The sequence below is a fragment of the Mytilus edulis genome, chromosome 10 (assembly GCF_963676685.1).
Source record: "Mytilus edulis chromosome 10, xbMytEdul2.2, whole genome shotgun sequence".
Classification (NCBI taxonomy): domain Eukaryota; kingdom Metazoa; phylum Mollusca; class Bivalvia; order Mytilida; family Mytilidae; genus Mytilus; species Mytilus edulis.
The window spans coordinates 377,272-400,343 of record NC_092353.1 but is presented as its reverse complement, the minus strand read 5'-3'; the positions used below and the strand labels follow the sequence as shown (position 1 = coordinate 400,343).

At 34.2% G+C, this 23,072-nt stretch overlaps 1 protein-coding gene across 1 annotated transcript; it reads left to right on the top strand.

Moving 5' to 3' along the window:
• Window positions 1-83: 83 nt before the first annotated feature.
• Window positions 84-18,242, top strand: LOC139493076 (ribosome production factor 2 homolog). The gene is made up of 10 exons (XM_071281219.1): window positions 84-171; window positions 1,901-2,033; window positions 3,100-3,137; window positions 3,655-3,694; window positions 6,671-6,752; window positions 9,662-9,738; window positions 10,236-10,335; window positions 11,673-11,775; window positions 17,010-17,154; window positions 18,032-18,242. The coding sequence occupies exons 1-10, from the start codon at window positions 152-154 to the stop codon at window positions 18,233-18,235; spliced, it is 942 nt and encodes a 313-aa protein (XP_071137320.1). The 5' UTR covers window positions 84-151; the 3' UTR covers window positions 18,236-18,242.
• The last annotated feature ends 4,830 nt before the right edge of the window (window positions 18,243-23,072 follow it).

Here is a 23,072-nt window from a genome sequence, read left to right as displayed (position 1 = left end):
TAATAAATGTATTTGTTTAAATATTATTTTTGAGCCCGATTTACTTAAGTCTAGTCTAATCCGGAATTTGTTTTGCACGTCTTACCGAAGTTGTGTCTAACATTAGATTCACACGTGGAAAATTTGTAAACAAGAAACAGACACAGAAAAAATGGTCATGCAAAGAGTAGTGTAGGTTATGAAATATTATTATCAGTGTAAAAAAAATGAACACATTTGGAAAAACCTTGTCATTTATCTCTACAACATGTAAAGATCTGTAAAAGAAAGAAGAAAAATTCCAATTTGTACAGCTCTTCTTCTTCTTTCAGTATACAATTATTCCATCAGATGATTACATATTCATGATATTGTTCCCTTAAGTGGACTATTTACATTTTTTTTTTACCCCATTACCAATTTAAACGAAATGTAATTAAACTGCTATGAAAATTTTAAATTTGTGATTAAAACTATGTACAATTTTAATTATCAAGCTAGTCACATTGCTCTGTTGCTACAATAACATTGAACTAATAATATGAATACAGTTCCCAACATCCACACCCTCTACCTAACCATATTTGACCTTGTTTTAGATCATTCTTGACAAAACACACACGAAATCTAAGGTCACAAGCTAATTTTATTTCACTTTATAACAAAGCTGGTTATACCAGCAATCATGATTTTAAACAGACTGAACTAATCAGGTCTAATGCGGTCACCTGAAGAATTAATTAGGTTTCAGGTAGCAATACACAGTTAGGAAAAAAACTTAAAATTGACACTCATAATTTTTAAACACCCTCTTTCCCCTCCTGTCTAACAAAGAAGGCTTTATATGTGTGTTATGCATGTATATAGTTATAGAAAGAGAATCTTCCATAGATTTGATTTCTAATGGTCATAAGGGTAAAATATAATCCCTTTTGGGTGTAACCATGGCAACAATCTGCATTTCTTAGATACAAAATATAGCAGAAAAGGGGGGGGGGGGGGTGAACATGTCACAAAAGTCTCCAAAATTTGGTCTAAAGGAAAATTTCAATCAATTACAGTGATACCTTTCCTGAATCCATAGGTTTATATCTATCAAGTGGTCCAAAAAAATCATATGCATTTCTGCTCGTTTTTCCATAAAATTGAATTGAAAAGATCGAGCGCAAAATCTTTGTTGATAAACACTACAATAATTTATGGACCTATGGACGGTACGGATAGGAAAATACGGACTGTCAATCATATAAATGGCCTATAAAACATGTTAAAAACAATCTAAATGTTCATATAAACCCACTAAGAAGGCTATATTATTCTTCAATTATCTAAAAATCAATTTTATTGTACAAAAACTTTCATATTTAAAAAATTCACAGGGGCCATAATGCGAAACTAAATTTCTAACTGTGTATTGCTACCTCAGGCAGTATAAAATTTAGAATGGAAACTTTTTTATGGGGAATGTATCAAAGAGACAACAACCCAACCAAAAAGCAGAAAAGAGCCCATGGCCAAAAATGGGTCTTGAATCCAACAACTGTAGTTGGGCTTCAGCTGGCCCCTAAACAAAAATTTGTACTAGTTCAGTTACACTTCAGTAGACACTGAACTCTGAAACATATAAACATGATAAATGAACTAATATGTGGCAGGGTTAAACACGTTTTGTGAGATCTCAACCCTCCCACTGTGAGATCTGAACCCTCCCACTTTACTTCTAGCAAAGGCAGAATAAACAAGTACACAGCAATATGCCGAGTAAAACTCAGCATTATAGAAATCTGAGTCCAATTTCAGAATAGGTAACCATGGTAACAGAAGAAACTAAGGGAAATGATAATAATACACCAGTTAATAAAGGACTACTAGCAGTTACTTAAATGCACTACATTTGTACATATATGTTTTTTTAATACAGAAAGCCTAAAACACAAAAAGGAAGAAGATTTTTAGAGAACAGAGATGGCAAGATTACAGAAAATACAAAATCATCCATGTTTATCAAAGGTGGAAATACCAGCATTACTGTGTCACAGATACTAAAGGAACTAGTAAGAAATTAAAGTTAAACTACCATATCCAAGATTAAGATATTAGTAAGAGATAATACATAAAATTGCCATAACCAACTTTAAGGATCATCCATATAAAAGATAAATTACCATATTCAAGATAAGAATTAGAGATGAACTTAAAATACCATACATAGTGATACCATATATATCCATGTTAAAGATATTTGTAAAAGACTAAATTTTAGTAACTATATCGATAATGAAATTGGGAATAGAAATCGGTAATGAGTCTAAGAGACTACAATCTGACCAAAGAGCAGAAAACAGTCGAAGGTATTGGTAAAAGATAAATCTTGAATTCTTAATGGTTGAAAATGGATACAACTGAATTAATTCCAAAGGGCCATGTGAATTAAACTTTTATAACTTTGTCACAGATAAAATCATAAGTAAGAGAATGCCATGGATAAAGTTATCAGACCAAACTGTTATTATATTTATACTACCCGGTATATCAGAAATAGAGGAATATTCAGAGGCCAAATTGTTATAACATAAACAAAGAAAATGATAACTTAAGAATACAACTGTTTAAAATAGATATATCAAAGGTACCAGGATTATAATTTAATACGCCAAACACATAATTCGTCTACATAAGACTCATCAGTGACGCTCAGATCAAAATAGTTAAGCCAAACAAGTACAAAGTTGAAGAGCATTGAGGATCCAAAATTCCAAAAAAGTTGTGCCAAATACGGCTAAGGTAATCTATTCCTGGGATAAGAAAATCATAATTTTTTTCAAAAAATTCAAAATTAGGTAACAGGAAATTTATAAAAATGACCATATAATTGATATTCATGTCAACACCAAAGTACTGACTACTGGGCTGGTGATACCCTCTGGGATGAAACATCAACCAGCAGTGGCATCGACCCAGTGGTGTAAATAGTTATCAAAGGTATCAGGATTATAATTTAGTACTCCAGACGCGCGTTTCGTCTACATAAGACTCATCAGTGACGCTCAGATCAAAATAGTTATATAACTTATATAGCCAAACAAGTACAAAGTTGAATAATGATTATTTGTATTTCAGTACATGTTAAAGAAACCTCATGCAGTGATGTATAAAAGGTAAACTATTAGCATGATTAGTAAATCAGTAATTCTGTATGATGTTGTACAGTAGTAATCACAAAATAGTTATTGTTTGAGACAAGAAGTGACAGAACAATATGATTGTTGCAGCAGTTAATGTTTTTGCCGATTAAATGTATTAATTAATTAATTAAATACACTGATTCTCAGAGGCTTTACGAATTGATAAGTCTATATTAGCATAACATGTACTACATGAATACTGAACCATGTTAAAAGTCATGACAGATACAAACATGTTTTGGCGCACCATATATTTGTCAAGGGGGAGAACAGGTAATGGCCTGTCCCCTCCTATCATCCTATGTTAAATTAAGATTCCAAACCACGAACCACAAGTATACCTGTTTATATCACATACATGTACAGGTTATAATTGTATGTTTAATTATAAGTTAGTGTTCATTGAATTGGTTAAATTCCCTGTTATCCTTACATGTAAAAGGCTATGAATTTCTGCTTATTAACTTGAATTGCTTTTTTTCAATTTCAGAAAAAATATATTACGACCATTTGAAGATGAAACACCACTGGTAAGTTATCAGTAGTTGTAAAATCATCAAACATAATATGATCATGGAAACCGTGGTAATATTTTAGAACAAATTTGAAACAATCAAAAACTTTCAAAAGAAGACTGAACTAACCATTAGACCTGTTTCTTTGGGAAATGGAAATACACAAATATAAAATGATATGGAAATATTGTACATGCTTTTTAACTGAACCAACCAAATATAGTGACATCAGTCACCTGTTCATGATAGAAAATATAACATCAAAGTATAAAAAAAAATATCACATCACATTAAACAGAATCAAGTCATCCTTGAAGAAATAAAAAACAGCAAGACTATGCAGAGGCATTACATGTGGTTGGGTTAAACTAGTTTCCTTGATTCTTTCTGGTCCAGTTCAGTTGTAAATTAAACAATTAAACATTAGTTCAACACAGCTACCGTAAAAAACAACCTCTGATTTAAAAAGAAAACAATGACTTGGATTGTGTCTGAACAGCAAACAATGAACGCTTTGGATAATGTCTGAACAATGAACGCTTTGGATAATGTCTGAACAATGAACGCTTTCGGTAATGTCTGAACAATGAACGCTTTGGATAATGTCTGAACAATGATTGCTTTGGATAATTTCTGAACAATGAACGCTTTCGGTAATGTCTAAACAATGATTGCTTTGGATAATTTCTGAACAATGAACGCTTTGGATAATGTCTGTACAATGAACACTTTTGATAATGTCTGTACAATGAACACTTTTGATAATGTCTGAACAGAAAACAATGAACGCTTTGAATAATATCTGAACAGAAAACAATGAACGCTTTGAATAATGTCTGAACAGAAAACTATGAACACTTTGAATAATGTCTGAACAGAAAACAATGAACGCTTTGTATAATGTCTGAACAGAAAACAATGAACGCTTTGTATAATGTCTGAACAGAAAACAATGAACGCTTTGTATAATGTCTGAACAGAAAACAATGAATGCTTTGGATAATGTCTGAACAGAAAACAATGAACGCTTTGGATAATGTCTGAACAGAAAACAATGAACGCTTTGGATAATGTCTGAACAGAAAACAATGAACACTTTGGATAATGTCTGAACAGAAAACAATGAACTCTTTGTATAATGTCTGACAGAAAACAATGAACGCTTTGTATAATGTCTGAACAGAAAACAATGAACGCTTTGGATAATGTCTGAACAGAAAACAATGAACGCTTTGTATTATGTCTGAACAGAAAACACTGAACAGTTTGTATAATGTCTGAACAGAAAACAATGAACACTTTGGATAATGTCTGAACAGAAAACAATGAACGCTTTGTATAATGTCTGAACAGAAAACAATGAACGCTTTGGATAATATCTGAACAGAAAACAATGAACGCTTTGTATAATGTCTGAACAGAAAACAATGAACGCTTTGGATAATGTCTGAACAGAAAACAATGAACGCTTTGGATAATGTCTGAACAGAAAACAAAGAACGCTTTGGATAATGTCTGAACAGAAAACAATGAACGCTTTGGATTATGTCTGAACAGAAAACAATGAACACTTTGGATAATGTCTGAACAGAAAGCAATGAACGCTATGGATTATATCTGAACAGAAAACAATGAACGCTTTGGATAATATCTGAACAGAAAACAATGAACGCTTTGGATAATGTCTGAACAGAAAACAATGAACACTTTGGATTATGTCTGAAGAGAAAACAATGAACGCTTTGTATAATGTCTGAACAAAAACAAAAAACAATGAACGCTTTGGATAATGTCTGAACAGAAAACAATGAACGCTTTGTATAATGTCTGAACAGAAAACAATGAACGCTTTGTATAATGTCTGAACAGAAAACAATGAACGCTTTGGATAATGTCTGAACAGAAAACAATGAACACTTTGGATAATGTCTGAACAGAAAACAATGAACACTTTGGATTATGTCTGAACAGAAAACAATGAACGCTTTGGATAATGTCTGAACAAAAAACAATGAACGCTTTGGATAATGTCTGAACAGAAAACAATGAACGCTTTGTATAATGTCTGAACAGAAAACAATGAACGCTTTGTATAAAGTCTGAACAGAAAACAATGAACGCTTTGTATGTCTGAACAGAAAACAATGAACACTTTGGATAATGTCTGAACAGAAAACAATGAACACTTTGTATAATGTCTGAACAGAAAACAATGAACGCTTTGTATAATGTCTGACAGAAAACAATGAACACTTTTGATAATGTCTGACAGAAAACAATGAACACTTTTGATAATGTCTGAACAGAAAACAATGAACACTTTGGATAATGTCTGAACAGAAAACAATGAATGCTTTGTATAATGTCTGAACAGAAAACAATGAACACTTTGTATAATGTCTGAACAGAAAACAATGAATGCTTTGGATAATGTCTGAACAGAAAACAATGAACACTTTGTATAATGTCTGAACAGAAAACAATGAACACTTTGTATAATATCTGAACAGAAAACAATGAACGCTTTGGATAATGTCTGAACAGAAAACAATGAACGCTTTGTATAATGTCTGAACAGAAAACAATGAACACTTTGTATAATATCTGAACAGAAAACAATGAACTCTTTGGATAATGTCTGAACAGAAAACAATGAACGCTTTGGATAATATCTGAACAGAAAACAATGAACGCTTTGGATAATGTCTGAACAGAAAACAATGAACGCTTTGTATAATGTCTGAACAGAAAACACTGAACGCTTTGGATAATGTCTGAACAGAAAACAATGAACGCTTGTGATCATGTCTAAATAGAAAACAATGAACGCTTTGGGGATAATGTCTGAAGGCTAGGTTGATTGTTGGCTTCTTCAAATTAAACTCTTAGACAGCAATTATATGTTGGACTATTAGTTTGTTTAAGCTCTCAATAGAATGACTAAGTAAGTTAGATGTTTTTTATTACAGTGTGATTTAAAATGTGTTTTAGGAATTTTTCTCGAAGAAATCTGACGCCTCATTATTTATGTTTGGCTGTCATTCAAAGAAAAGACCTGACAACTTAGTATTAGGTATGGTATTACAGTCAAACCTCAATTAGTCAATTTTCAAGGGATCCGACAAAACTTTAATTATATTTCAATCCTTGTGTAAAGATCATGTAGATATTATTTGTAGTATTAACAGAAATATTTATTTTATAAAACACTATGCAGAATTAGCAGTACAGGTCTGATGTTTACAAAGATATGGAAATATCAAATATTGAAGTACTTGTAATGTAATATAGATAATTATCTTACCTCCTATACATTTCTAGGAATGTGATTGGTTAAAAACACCCTGGTGGAAACCGTGTATATTTCATATTAAGTTAGTAGGGAGGCAGGGCTTATCTCATACACGGTTAGTAGCGGTGTTACATCCCTTTATATTCCATATAAGGTAGTAGGGAGACAGGGCTTATTTCATACACGGTTATTAGTGGTGTTATGTCCCTTTATAAAAACAAAACGGTACTGAGAAAAAAAACGTAAAGGTTTCAACAGACGAAGAAAATGATGATTCAGATTGAAATAAATTCATAAAACACATTTAAACCTAACAAGTTGTTATTGTTGGTATCTGTTTTTGAAAGATCAATGGAAGTAGTTTCTTAATGCTAACAGTATTGAAGATTTGCTTATTTTGATAGGTCTAAATTTCACACGTTAAGATAGTCGGTAAGATAAATTCGTTACATAGTGTGCAGAGGCGGATCCAGGGGGTGGTCATCCGGTGCCGGTGACCACCCCCTGGGTTTTCAAAAAATGGTGCACCATGACCAAAAAATGGTGCACCTTGAACATTTTGAAAAATAAATTCGTCGATCAAATCAATTTGTATATCGTAACTCACCAGTCATGAAGTTGTCATTACTTACCTTAAGGCTAAATACATGTACCTTGACAGGTATGTTTATACAATGAACATGTAATCAACAATCGCTAATTACTTGGTCGATTTCTTTGATGTTAAGGTGTAAAAATGAAGAGACAGTCCTCAATCTTAGATGTTTTTAACAGGTAATTTATACTTTTTTTACATTACATTTATCTAAATTTTTAAAGTTTGTATAATAACTTTTCTCGACCAATAATATTTTTTTACTGTGATGCCAAAATTCAAAAATAATTTTAAATTAAAGTTTTAAAGTCACATAAATATTCTATATTGAATGAATACCCCCGTTCCATCATCTGTTTGTCTCAAAGTTTCATTCATTTCAATTTTTTAGTAACTTATACCCTCGTTCCTTCAGGTAACGCCACAAATCAGCCCCCTCTGAAGTACCAACGACTTGTAATAGACCTAGCATTGATACGAATAAAAGTGATCAGATTAAAGAAACAACCCCCGACTTACATATAAGTACAAACGACATTGGTTTTGTAAAACAATCAACACGTAAATCAACAAACGAAGAGAAATTTAATTTGATAAGAAATCATTTCCAACCTGGAATAAACTATAACTTTCCTATAAAAAAAAATATGCAGGAAAGAACAGACTGTTTCAGCTGAATTGGCTAAATTACTATGATGGGCTAGTGTACACACCTTCACAAGAAGGAACTTACTGCATATACTGTGTTCTGTTTGGGGTTGATAGTTTGGGAACATTATCATGCAAACCACTAACAGATATGGCACATGCAAGTACAAGACTTAACGATCATTTCGGCCGTGATGAGAAATCATGTAAAAAAAAGTCATACTGAAGCTAGAGCAAAAGCTCTGTTTTGAAATCTATATGCAAGTGTGTTTTGCTTTGTGGCAAACATAATCTTCCTATAAGGGGCCATAAAAAAATTGAATTTTAATTTAAGATTCAAAAGGTGACCACCCCCTAATAAATTCCTGGATCCGCCCCTGGTGTGCTAGTGACCTAATACGGTATATATGGGGTCAGTAAATTCCATATGGGGATTCCAGCTTTTCTCTCACCCCATATGTAATTTACTGACCCCATATATACCATATTAGGTCACTAGCACACTATGTAACTAATAATGACATGTAACATCTGATAAATAAGTAAATTTGCATATTCACTTGTAACTAAAAGTCAATTTAATAATTCCATGCTGCTTAATTTCATAATTTTCAATCTAATGGATATACGCATTAAGCCATATATGACCCCATTAGAAATTAGTAGAATCACTTCCATTGATTATCCTTTGAAGGATTTCAACTTGAGACTGCATTTTAGCATCACCATATTTGTTTTATTTCATATCTTTGATTACACAGATTTTTAAACTACATACTTGTATTTAGAGTCGATAGCGATTCCTAAATGAATTTGACATTTTAACCATTTACGTTTTACTATGTTTAATGTTGATTTTGCAACTACTTATTCATATATAGATATTTTTGTATAGACTAATATGTCGGAAAAACAAATATTTTATAGCTTTGATAACAAAATTTTACTTCCACAATGAAATAAAGAAAATCAATAAAAATGCTGTGGTCTATCAAGTGTGAGAAGGATTTTTGTGTTAGATATGCTACACCATACTATAAGTTATATGGTTCGCTACTGACCCCCTACGGATCCATAGAGGGTTAGTAAAATTCATAGGGGTGAGGCCGGAGGCTAAATCCCCTAGGGATTTTATTCACCCACTATGGTCCGTAGTGGGTCAGTAGTTCACCATATATAACAAATTTATCGCATGCTGGACTTTTTCTGCTGCGTTATGTTGAAAAATAAATAATGAAACACAACAACATTAATAGATGACGTCACCATTAACGCGTCATGAACCCCTATGAAATTTACTAACCTTCTACGGTCTCATAGGGGGTCACCACATGATGGCGTTAAACCAATCAAAACGTGATATTTTACCAGCGGTGCGAAAAAGTACACTATCTTTCCTTGCAAGATTTTATTCCATCTTTTATCACATTCACTTTATATATTGTAGGGCGATTATTTGACTTCCATGTGTTAGATATGATAGAATTGGGTGTGGATAAGTTTACACCTATGGCTGAAATAGAGGTAGGTTTATCCTTTCTTACAAAGAAAGAGACTTAAGATATTAGACAGGCAGTCTACTATAAGTCAAAGAAAGACAGCAACAACATAGTCCTAAGGAAAAAAACACAAGCAGCGATAATTAATTTTAAACCCGTGACAAGAAATTGACCTGACTTGTAACCTCAAATTACATGTGGTTGCTATCTATTTATAATTATGTACAATCTATTATATGAAAAAGTGGGATAAACTATTTTACCTCTGTCTGTCAATCCGTCTGTCTGTTCTTGAAAATTTTATGTTGCATCCTTCTCAGGAACTACATTACAGTTCTCTCACTAAATAATTCAAAATTTGGTGACTATGTGGAACGCATTTATCCGATCAAACTAGATATAAAGGATACAACAGATACAGTTAAGTCAGCCTCATATCTTGACTTACATCTAGAAATTGACAATTTCCTTGTTTATGATTTTATGATATCAAATACTATCTTTGATTTAACTTATTTGCAGGGTCCTAAGTGTTCTCATGGAACCAAACCTTGTTTGATATTCACAGGAGAACTATTTGAACAGGATAAAGAACATAAAAGACTGAAAAACCTCTTCATTGGTAAGTTAACTTGTGTAACCTCAAATGACACGGGTTATGTTCTTCTCATATATGTTATGATGGTATGATACTAAACCCCTAACGGGAAGGATTGTGCCTGATGTTCATATGATGAAATCATAATCTTTCAGTCAGTTTAATTGAAGTCTGGAGCTGGCATGTCAGTTAACTGCTAGTAGTCAGTTGTTATTTATGTATTATTGTCATTTTGTTTATTTTCTTTGGTTACATCTTCTGACATCAGACTCGGATTTCTCTTGAACTGAATTTTAATGTGCGTATTGTTATGCGTTTACTTTACTACATTGGTTAGAGGTATAGGGGGAGGGTTGAGATCTCACAAACATGTTTAACCCCGCCGCATTTTTGCGCCTGTCCCCAGTCAGGAGCCTCTGACCTTTGTTAGTCTTGTATTATTTTAATTTTAGTTTCTTGTGTACAATTTGGAAATTAGTATGGCGTTCATTATCACTGGACTAGTATATATTTGTTTAGGGGCCAGCTGAAGGACACCCCCGGGTGCAGGAATTTCTCGCTACATTGAAGACCTGTTGGTGACCCTCTGCTGTTGTTTTTTATTTGGTCGGGTTGTTGTCTCTTTGACACATTCCCCATTTCCATTCTCAATTTTATTGTGTAAGATAATTATCTACAGATAAAAAAGGTTCCTGTTTGACTGACTTTTTGAGGAATGACAGCCGCAGGTCTTTGAAATTGCATACACATTTTACTTGTCTGAACTTTGTATGTAACAATTTTTGAACTGGAGCTGATTTTGAACATTATTTGTACAATAGTGACTTACTTATTATTTTAAGTCTCCTCCCAGTTGACTGATTTTGACCGAATTATAGTACATGAACTATTTTATGAACATTGAATGCATCCAAACATATTTTTATGCCCCATTATGTTTTCTGGTCTGCGTCCATTCATCTGATTGTTCGTCAGTTAGTTCATTTTATGTTTGCCTGCTTCAGGTTAACAATTTTGTTCAAGCTAGTTTTTGATGAAGTTGAAGTCCAGTCAACTTGAAACTTAGTACACATATTCCCTATGATATGATGTTTTTAATTTTAATGCCAAATTAGAGTTTTTACCCATTTTCACAGTCTATAGAGAATGATTCTGTTCTGTAAATATTTTTTGCATACATCAAATGAACTTTCAATTACAAAAGACCTACAACCATTCCTAACATATTGATGGAATATTCCTTAGATTAGGGAATGTTTTATTTTATTGCTAAGATTATCACATTAAATATTAAAAGTAAAGAAGACATAAGTTTACCATCATCACCTTAAATATTGAAAAAACAAATCTTATAATTTCAGATTTCTTCCGAGGACCTTCAGTAAAGAATATCAGATTAGCTGGTGTTGAACATGTTATCAGTGTGACAGCTATAAAAGACAAGATCCTTCTCAGAAATTACAAGTAATGATCAATTACTCACATGACTTATATTAGAGATTCATTACTCAGCAACTTAATGGCTAACAATCACCTGGCCTGGGTAAGGGCTTCAGTACTGAGTTATGTAGTGGTCTACAATCACCTGACTTGGGTAAGGGCTTCAGTACTGAGTTATGTAGTGGTCTACAATCACCTGGCTTGGGTAAGGGCGTCAGTACTGAGTTATGTAGTGGTCTACAATCACCTGGCTTGGGTAAGGGCTTCAGTACTGAGTTTGTAGTAGCCTACAATCACCTGGCTTGGGTAAGGGCTTCAATACTGAGTTATGTAATGGTCTACAATCACCTGGCTTGGGTAAGGGCTTTAGTACTGAGTAGTGTAGTGGTCTACAATCACCTGGCTTGTGTAAGGGCTTCAGTACTGAGTTATGTAGTGGTCTACAATCACCTGGCCTGTGTAAGGGCTTCAGTACTGAGTTATGTAGTGGTCTACAATCACCTGGCTTGTGTAAGGGCTTCAGTACTGAGTTATGTAGTGGTCTACAATCACCTGGCTTGGGTAAGGGCTTCAGTATTGAGTTATGTAGTGGTCTACAATCACCTGGCCTGTGTAAGGGCTTCAGTACTGAGTTATGTAGTGGTCTACAATCACCTGGCTTGTGTAAGGGCTTCAGTACTGAGTTATGCTGTGGTCTACAATCACCTGGCTTGTGTAAGGGCTTCAGTACTGAGTTATGTAGTGGTCTACAATCACCTGGCTTGGGTAAGAGCTTCAGTACTGAGTTATGCAGTGGTCTACAATCACCTGTCTTGGGTAAGGGCTTCAGTTCTGAGTTATGTAGTGGTCTACAATCACCTGCCTTGGGTAAGGGCTTCAGTTCTGAGTTATGTAGTGGTCTACAATCACCTGGCTTGTGTAAGGGCTTCAGTATTAAGTTATGTAGTGGTCTACAATCACCTGGCTTGGGTAAGGGCTTCAGTACTGAGTTATGCAGTGGTCTACAATCACCTGGCTTGGGTAAGGGCTTCAGTACTGAGTTATGCAGTGGTCTACAATCACCTGGCTTGGGTAAGGGCTTCAGTACTGAGTTATGTAGTGGTCTACAATCACCTGGCTTGTGTAAGGGCTTCAGTACTGAGTTATGTAGTGGTCTACAATCACCTGGGTTGTGTAAGGGCTTCAGTACTGAGTTATGTAGTGGTCTACAATCACCTGGCTTGGGTAAGGGCTTCAGTACTGAGTTATGTAGTGGTCTACAATCACCTGGCTTGTGTAAGGGCTTCAGTACTGAGTTATGTAGTGGTCTACAATCACCTGGCTTGGGTAAGGGCTTCAGTACTGAGTTATGCAGTGGTCTACAATCACCTGGCTTGGGTAAGGGCTTCAGTACTGAGTTATGTAGTGGTCTACAATCACCTGGCTTGTGTAAGGGCTTCAGTACTGAGTTATGTAGTGGTCTACAATCACCTGGCTTGGGTAAGGGCTTCAGTACTGAGTTATGTAGTGGTCTACAATCACCTGGCTTGTGTAAGGGCTTCAGTATTGAGTTATGTAGTGGTCTACAATCACCTGGCTTGGGTAAGGGCTTCAGTACTGAGTTATGTAGTGGTCTACAATCACCTGGCTTGGGTAAGGGCTTCAGTACTGAGTTATGTAGTGGTCTACAATCACCTGGCTTGTGTAAGGGCTTCAGTACTGAGTTATGTAGTGGTCTACAATCACCTGGCTTGTGTAAGGGCTTCAGTACTGAGTTATGTAGTGGTCTACAATCACCTGGCTTGTGTAAGGGCTTCAGTACTGAGTTATGTAGTGGTCTACAATCACCTGGCTTGTGTAAGGGCTTCAGTATTGAGTTATGTAGTGGTCTACAATCACCTGGCTTCGGTAAGGGCTTCAGTACTGAGTTATGTAGTGGTCTACAATCACCTGGCTTGTGTAAGGCTTAAATTAAAATATTGTTTGTTTGCCCTTTACCGACCGACCCTATAAATTCGTTCCGCCTGAAAATCTTTTATTTATGTTTACCAGCAAGATTTTATTTTATTATATTTTTTGTTCCTACCAAAAATCTTATATTTGTGTTTCCCACTCAAAACTTTTTTACCGGAATTCTCAGGTTTTATCTTTCCTGTATAAGGTCTAGTCCGTTTGGTATCACATGAGCGTTTGACATGAATGAACACTTGCATTTGGAGTTTCAAAGAATTTGTTTGAAATCGATGTTGAAAGCTTTGAATCATGATTTAACGAATGTTACTCTGTGTCTTTATACATGAAGAGCAGGGTTCATTCAAAAAAAGTTCGTCCAATACTAAATTATCAACGTGTGTACAAAATATTTTGTAAACAGACTTTGTATCCTATGCAGGGATGGCCTTTGGTGGTCCGTAGATTAGGATGATTATGTTAATGATGCCTTCGACCAGCATTGATAAATTCTGATTTATATCTGACATGAACCAAAGGTCTGTAAAGGGGAGAATATTTGGCAGTAAAATCGCCAAGTTTTCCCATACAGATCATTTATAAATGCGGTGTAAAATACGAGACAATTGAGTTTCAAGTCTTGTAGCATTTTTATTGGAAACACAGGCACACACAAAAATTTAAACACTCTAGGGACTTTTTCTACTAGTAATGTACAATGTATTTATGCCCGGACATATTTTTCCAGAACAAAGTTATTTCTTACCTGCTTACAGAAAAACTTTAGGTTTGAACCTTGAAGTAAGCGTTCAAGGTACAGAGTACTATTAGTGCAAGTTAAAATTCTTAAAAATTCCAGGTATGTAAACGTTTAAAATATGCCGCACAGCCCTATATTTTGAAATTTGAAAAAAAGTTGTAGTGCATATGAATTAACTTCACATTCTACATGATATTTTTTTTTCAAAACTTGGGACTATTATACTAATAGTCCTAGAAACTTATTAACAAAAGCATACTTAAACAAAAGCAATACAGACAAAAATGACATCATGCAGATTTTGTATCTATAAAATAAAATATTATACCTACCTGCCTACCCATGACAAAAAATGTACCGAGCTAAGTTATTTTTTGGGAAAGAAAAAAAAAAATATTTTACCTACCTACCTACCCTGTTTCAAAACATAGGGTCGGAAAAGGGCAAACAAACAATATTTTAATTTAGGCCTAAGGGCTTCAGTACTGAGTTATGTAGTGGTCTACAATCACCTGGCTTGTGTAAGGGCTTCAGTACTGAGTTATGTAGTGGTCTACAATCACCTGGCTTGGGTAAGGGCTTCAGTACTGAGTTATGCAGTGGTCTACAATCACCTGGCTTGTGTAAGGGCTTCAGTACTGAGTTATGTAGTGGTCTACAATCACCTGGCTTGTGTAAGGGCTTCAGTACTGAGTTATGTAGTGGTCTACAATCACCTGGCTTGGGTAAGGGCTTCAGTACTGAGTTATGCAGTGGTCTACAATCACCTGGCTTGTGTAAGGGCTTCAGTACTGAGTTATGTAATGGTCTACAATCACCTGCCTTGGGTAAGGGCTTCAGTACTGAGTTATGTAGTGGTCTACAATCACCTGGCTTGGGTAAGGGCTTCAGTACTGAGTTATGTAGTGGTCTACAATCACCTGGCTTAAGTAAGGGCTTCAGTACTGAGTTATGTAGTGGTCTACAATCACCTGGCTTGTGTAAGGGCTTCAGTACTGAGTTATGTAGTGGTCTACAATCACCTGGCTTGGGTAAGAGCTTCAGTACTGAGTTATGTAGTGGTCTACAATCACCTGGCTTGTGTAAGGGCTTCAGTACTGAGTTATGTAGTGGTCTACAATCACCTGGCTTGTGTAAGGGCTTCAGTACTGAGTTATGTAGTGGTCTACAATCACCTGGCTTGGGTAAGGGCTTCAGTACTGAGTTATGTATTGGTCTACAATCACCTGGCTTGGGTAAGGGCTTCAGTACTGAGTTATGTAATGGCCTGCAATAACCTGACTTGGTTTAAATTGCAGTTTCAGTACCTATAGCTTCTAAGTGGCCTGCAATCACGTGACTTGGTTTAAATTGCAGTTTCAGTACATATAGCTTCTAAGTGGCCTGCAATCAACTGACTTGGTTTAGATTGCAGTTTCAGTACCTATAGCTTCTAAGTGGCATTCAATCAACTGACTTGGTTTAAATTGCAGTTTCAGTACCTATAGCTTCTAAGTGGCCTGCAATCACCTGACTTGGTTTAAATTGCAGTTTCAGTACCTATAGCTTCTAAGTGGCCTGCAATCAACTGACGTGGTTTAGATTGCAGTTTCAGTACCAATAGCTTCTAAGTGGCCTGCAATCAACTGACTTGGTTTAGATTGCAGTTTCAGTACCTATAGCTTCTAAGTGGCCTGCAATCAACTGACTTGGTTTAGATTGCAGTTTCAGTACCTATAGCTTCTAAGTGGCCTTCAATCAGCTGACTTGGTTTAAATTGCAGTTTCAGTACCTATAGCTTCTAAGTGGCCTGCAATCAACTGACTTGTTAAAAGATTGCAAGTTCAGCTACTAAGTTGCCTACAACCATTGCAAAGATGTGAAATAGGGAATATATCATTATTTGATTTATAGACTTTTAAATAAAAAAAAATATGTTCAACCACTTTATTGGGGTTTTTATGCTCATTTTATGGGCATTATGTTTTCTGGTTTGTGTGTCCGTTTGTCCCGCTTCAGGTTAAAGTTGTTGGTCCAGGTAGTTTTTGGTGAAGTTGAAGTCCAATCAACTTGAAACTTAGAAAACATGTTCCCTATGATATGATCTTTCTAATTTTAATTCTAAATTAGAGATTTCCCCCCATTTTCACGGTCCATTGAACATATAAAATGATAGTGCAGATTGGGCATCAATGTATTTGGGACACATTCTTGTTTTAAATAAGGTTTGCATTTTACACAATTATGTTATTAATTTAAAACTGAAATAACATGCGTTTTTGTTTTGAGCAAGAACTCTAATAATAATATGAATAATAATCTTTATTTTAAGAGGTAAGCTCCAATAAGTACCAAGTATTCACCAATTACAATGTACAATGTATAACATTAACTTCTAAATAATCACATTACATCATTATGATCATTATTTTCACACAGTTGACGTTTTAAGTCTGTAACCTTACTATTTTATGAAATTGACATCCTTATTAAATAATGGCTTTAATATAATTCCAAAAATATGTATCTGGGAATGATTTTACCATAACAAAATATACATTATTTGTTTTAACAATCGATTTTTCTCAAGGATTATGTTGAAAAAGTCTGGCAGCAGAACACCAAGAATAGAACTTGCAGAGATGGGTCCTTCTTTAGACCTAGTAATGAGGAGAACCAAAATAGCCTCTGATGATTTATATAAACAAGCCCTGAAAGTACCTAGAGAGGCTAAGGTTAGTCACTTAAAACACTAAGAATAGAGAATGTTGAGAGCACTCTTTCTTTTAGACTAATTAATCAGAAGACTTGAAATAGCCTCCAAGTATTGATATAAACAAACCCTGAAAGTACCTAGAGAAGCTAAGGTTAGTCACTTAAAACACTAAAAATAGAGAATGTTGAGAGCACTCTTTCTTTTAGACTAATTAATGAGAAGACTTGAAATAGCCTTCAAGTATTGACATAAACAAGCCCTGAAAGTACCTAGAGAGGCAACAGTAATTCTCTAAAACCAGGCTGAATAAGAGCAAATACCTATATATAAGTCTGAGTATGATTTGGCTAGGGATCATACCCAGTACCTACCACACAACTGTGGTAATAATAAATGTTAAGAGACAATGACAAATGAAACCCTTTTGGAAAACATAAAATACACCACTTAGTCTAGAACAGATGAAACCAAAGGAGTAGGTCCGGTAAGGACCGATTTTGGCCTCAAATTTCAAAATGCGGCCACTTTCGTTTTACACGAAACCCGTCTAAAATTTAACTTAAATGCTAAAATTATGAGGATTTTAGTAATTTAGCATGACTTAATGGTGCTAGTACCGGATATATGTGCATTGTATTGTCAAAAACAGCCCATATTTATGTAGCAGAAGCATTCTACTGTCCAATAAATAACTAAAGGTTTACATTTTAACAATTTTGTAAAACTGCTATATTTTGGGGCCAAAAAGGGGTCTTACTGAACCTACTCCTTTCAGAAATACAGGAAACTTATTAACATTCTAAAATTGATAAGGAAAATAAAATTTCAGAATAGACATGACATGATAAAATATCTCAAGAATAACTGCTCAATATTTATTTTAATTTATTTTTCAGCCAAGAAAGAAAAAGAATATTTCCCAGGATGCCTTTGGAAGTAAACTAGGAAGAATTCATATGACAAAACAGGACTTGGGTAAATTACAGACAAGAAAAATGAAAGGATTGAAAAAGAGACAATCAACAGACTCTGCCCAGACCACTGGAACAACAGACGACGCTGAAACCCCTAGTAGCCCAAAGAAAATAAAACAAACATAAACTCTCATCTTTATATTTTATTGATTTTCTGCAGTTGAGAACTATTTAATATTCTTTTTTGTTAGACATGGTAAAGATTGCATAAAATGCCTATCAAAACCCTATGGATACTGACTGGATATCTATATCTTCCAAGGTTAATCACTACTTTTGAAATACTCAAAATACATTGATCATAAAATTCTATCTATACATGAACATTTCCAGAAATTTATCAATGTAATATATACTCATATATTCAAGTTACAAAATACCTGTCATAACAATTACATAACTTTTCAGTCGGAAACCAGGTTGAAATAGAACAAAAGAATCGAAGCTCTATGTTAGAGAAGGCGATAAATGTTTACTGTATTGTTTACTATAGTGACAAAAAATTTAAAAGTTAATAGAAACAAACAAAATTACGAGGTGTTTTGTTTTAAAAACACCATTTGCATAAGTTTTCAATTTATCTAGTACATAGTTAAGCAGAAAAATTAGATATCAAGTCGACGACATGGGTATCTTTCAAGTTGGATGAAGAAAATGCATAACCTCGGATTTTTATGAATAAATTACCACGGACGGAAAACATATCAATCTTTTAGTTCAGTAATTTTCGTGTCTGCCCTTCCATTATGTGACTGAAGAAAAAATTCCAATAAATGGGTAACAATTGTATCGAAAAGAGAAAATCGAGTGCACCTTTTTATGTTAGGGCGTGTTTGAGTTGAGTATTTTGTCTTGATATCGTACAAAGTCAGAATATTTCATACATCGTCTCGCTTCAGATTCTATCATTTTTATATATTAAAGCTACAGGTTGACTTTATAACACAAAAAAATCACAGTACTAAAAGATGAAATATATGGGTCAAGTGAAATACCTATCTAATATGTCACAAAAACAGAGAAGGTGTGTTCGAATAGCTATTTTTTTACTGAAAGTACTTGATGACAGTCTTTCAAGTTGGATGATGAACATGCATATCTTCGATAAATTCTAATTTTTTGTGTGTGATTTCAAGGGTTTATAGTCTTCATACACTAAAAAAAATCTAGTCTGCCCTTCCACGAGGTATTTAATTAGAATTTTTTTTAATGTTTATGAATTTTCGAAAATTCCACCTGACAACCGATCAGACAATAGTTTTAAGTTGAATCAATGCAGACAAGATTATTAACTGATGCTCATTAGCTAGTTGATACATTTGTCTTTTAAAATACAACTGGCATATAAGGATCGTAATGGTGCAATGTGGATAAATTTATCGGTTTCCAAGAGCAATATTGGTAGCGCGTCATCCCTACAATGGCTTCCATTTCTAGGATTGTGAAAATGAACTGGCGTAATGGGGAGATAATTTTGACGAAGTAGACTCCTGACTGTTTTGCAAGGTGCAGGAATCTACTATCTGTTCTAAAAATATCAATGATGTCATTTTTGTTGAGCCTGCAACTTTTGTCATAGAATTTAGGGAAAGTGATTAAGCTGTGGTTGTGTAAGTTAACTTAAAAGCTTTATATTTTAGAAGGTTGAAGACCTGGATGCTTCATACTCCTTGACCTCATTTTCATGGTTCAGTGACTACTTGAAAAAAAAGTTTGGAAGTTTGTTATGTTAATTTCTCTTAATATGTAATTGGTTAACTATATTTGGTATGTGCATACCTTGTAAGGTCCTTATGCCTGTCACAGTTTTCTCTTGATCTCAACCTCATTTCATGGATCAGTGAACAAGTTTAAATTTTAGTGGTCAAGTCCATATCTCAAATACTATAAGTAATAGGTCTAGTCTTAACTACACTACAATAATAACAAACACAAATTGCATTTAGCCGTGCAGACTAACAGAGCCGGCGTTTAATTTATATTTTATATTATAAATCATGACATATATGAAATACAAATACATTCCAAATGAGGTACACAGAAAGAATAAACATCTGAAACAAGTTTACTCTGAATCAATAAGAGCCCATATCTCTTTGTATGTATGTATGTATGTATATATATCCGTCTTTAACGTAACCTCGCCGATCAGGAAAAACCATCAAAAAACTTTATTAAAGAAAATTGATATGGAAACCTGTGTTCGGAGCAAGTGCAAGGCACGCCTCGGGACATTGATGCCAAACTCCATCACAAGAAAAAACAGCAAAATAATATACAATATCAAATATTATGAAACATTGAAGTTAAGTGTTGAACGTCTGCGGCTAGAATGATTTTCAAACACATGAAAATTAAAAAACCCGCTTTCACCACAATCCAAATGATTGGTCCACGTAACCACGTGTACAACTATATACACATAACAAAACCCGCCAAAAATATATACCTTTCTTATAAAACGTTCCTTTTAGACAACATTTTCCCGCTATACTCCGAAACGCGGGAAAATACATGTATATTCGGTGTATGGAAGGACTATAAGATGTTCAATCCAAACTTGGCAGATGTCATCTGACCTTGACCTCATTTTCATAGTTCAGTGGCTATAGTTAAGTTTTTGTGTTTTGGTGTGTTTTTCTTATATTGTATGCAATAGGTCTACTATATTTGGTGTATGGAATGATTGTAAGGTGTACTTGTATGTTGACCTCATTTTCATGGTTCAGTGGTCAAGTAAAGTTTTTGAGTTTTGGTCTTTTTATACGACCGCAAAAATTTTAATTTTTCGTCGTCTATTGCTATCACGTTGGCGTCGTCGTAGTCCGAATACTTTTAGTTTTCGCAATCTAACTTTAGTAAAAGTTAATAGAAATCTATGAAATTTTAACACAAGGTTTATGACCAGAAAAGGAAGGTTGGGATTGATTTTGGGAGTTTTGGTCCCAACATTTAAGGAATTAGGGACCAAAAAGGGCCCAAATAAGCATTTTCTTGGTTTTCACACTATAACTTTAGTTTAAGTAAATTGAAATCTATGAAATTTTGACACAAGGTTTATGACCACAAAATGAATGTTGGGATTGATTTTGGGAGTTTTGGTTCCAACAGTTTAGGAATTAGGGGCCAAAAAAGGGCCCAAATAAGCATTATTCTTGGTTTTCGTACAATAACTTTAGTATAAGTAAATTGAAATCTATGAAATTTAAACACAAGGTTTATTAACACAAAAGGAAGGTTGGGATTGATTTTGGGAGTTTTGGTCCCAACGGTTTAGGAAAAAGGGGCCCAAATAAGCATTATTCTTGGTTTTCGCACCATAACTTAGTATAAGTAAATAGAAATCTATGAAATTTAAACACAAGGTTTATGACCATAAAAGGAAGGTTGGGTTTGATTTTGGGAGTTTTGGTCCCAACAGTTTAGGAATAAGGGGCCCAAAGGGTCCAAAATTGAACTTTGTTTGATTTCATCAAAAATTGAATAATTGGGATTCTTTGATATGCCGAATCTAACTGTTTATGTAGATTCTTCATTTTTGGTCCAGTTTTCAAATTGGTCTACATTAAGGTCCAAACGGTCCAAAATTAAACTTAGTTTGATTTTAACAAAAATTGAATCCTTGGGGTTCTTTGATATGCTGAATCTAAAAATGTACTTAGATTTTTGATTATTGGCCCAGTTTTCAAGTAAGTCCAAATCGGGGTCCAAAATTAAACTTTGTTTGATTTCATCAAAAATTGAATAATTGGGGTTCTTTGATATGCCAAATCGAACTGTGTATGTAGATTCTTAATTTTTGGTCCCGTTTTCAAATTGGTCTACATTAAAGTCCAAAGGGTCCAAAATTAAACTAAATTTGATTTTAACAAAAGTTGAATTCTTGGGCTTTTTTGATATGCTGAATCTAAACATATACTTAGATTTTTGATTATGGGCCCAGTTTTCAAGTTGGTTCAAATCAGGATCCAAAATTATTATATTAAGTATTGTGCAATAGCAAGAAATTTTCAATTGCACAGTATTCAGCAATAGCAAGAAATCTTCAATTGCACAGTATTGTGCAATAGCAAGCAATTTTCAATTGCACAGTATTGCGCAATAGCAAGAAATCTTCAATTGCACAGTATTGTGCAATAGCAAATATTTTCAATTGCACAGTATTAAGCAATAGCAAGAAATATCTAATTGCACAATATTGTGCAATAGCAAGAAATTTTCAATTGGAGTTATCTTTCTTTGTCCAGAATAGTAGTTGAATCAACTTAAATAATTGTTTTATACAATATACAATGTATATTCACTTTTACTACCAACTGATCAATTAAAACAATCTTTACCATTCAGTGATAACAAGCACTTTATTTTACATTTTAATATTTTATGATGTATTTAAATGAGTAGTTATTGTTGCAAACTCCATTAGGAATTTGAATTGAGATCAGTTTTGGAAAAACGGAAAGGGGGATGTGAAAAAAAAATGGGGGGGGGGTAAATTTTTCTCATTTCAGATTTCATAAATAAAAAGAAAATTTCTTCAAACCTTTTTTTGAGAGGATTAATATTCAACAGCATAGTGAATTGCTCACAGGCAAAAAAAATATTTTAAGTCTCATTAGACCACATTCATTATGTGTCAGATTCCTATGCTGTGTCAACTTTTTAATCACAATCCAAATTTAGAGCTGAATCCAGCTAAAATGTTGTGTCCATACTTGCCCCAACTGTTCAGGGTTCAACCTCTGCTATCGTATATAGCTGCGCCCTGCGGAGCATCTGGTTATTTAATACTATATGCAATAGGTCAACAAAAAAATGGGGGGGGGGGGGGTAAATTTTTCTCATTTCAGATTTCATAAATAAAAAGAAAATTTCTTCAAACCTTTTTTTGAGAGGATTAATATTCAACAGCATAGTGAATTGCTCACAGGCAAAAAAAATATTTTAAGTCTCATTAGACCAC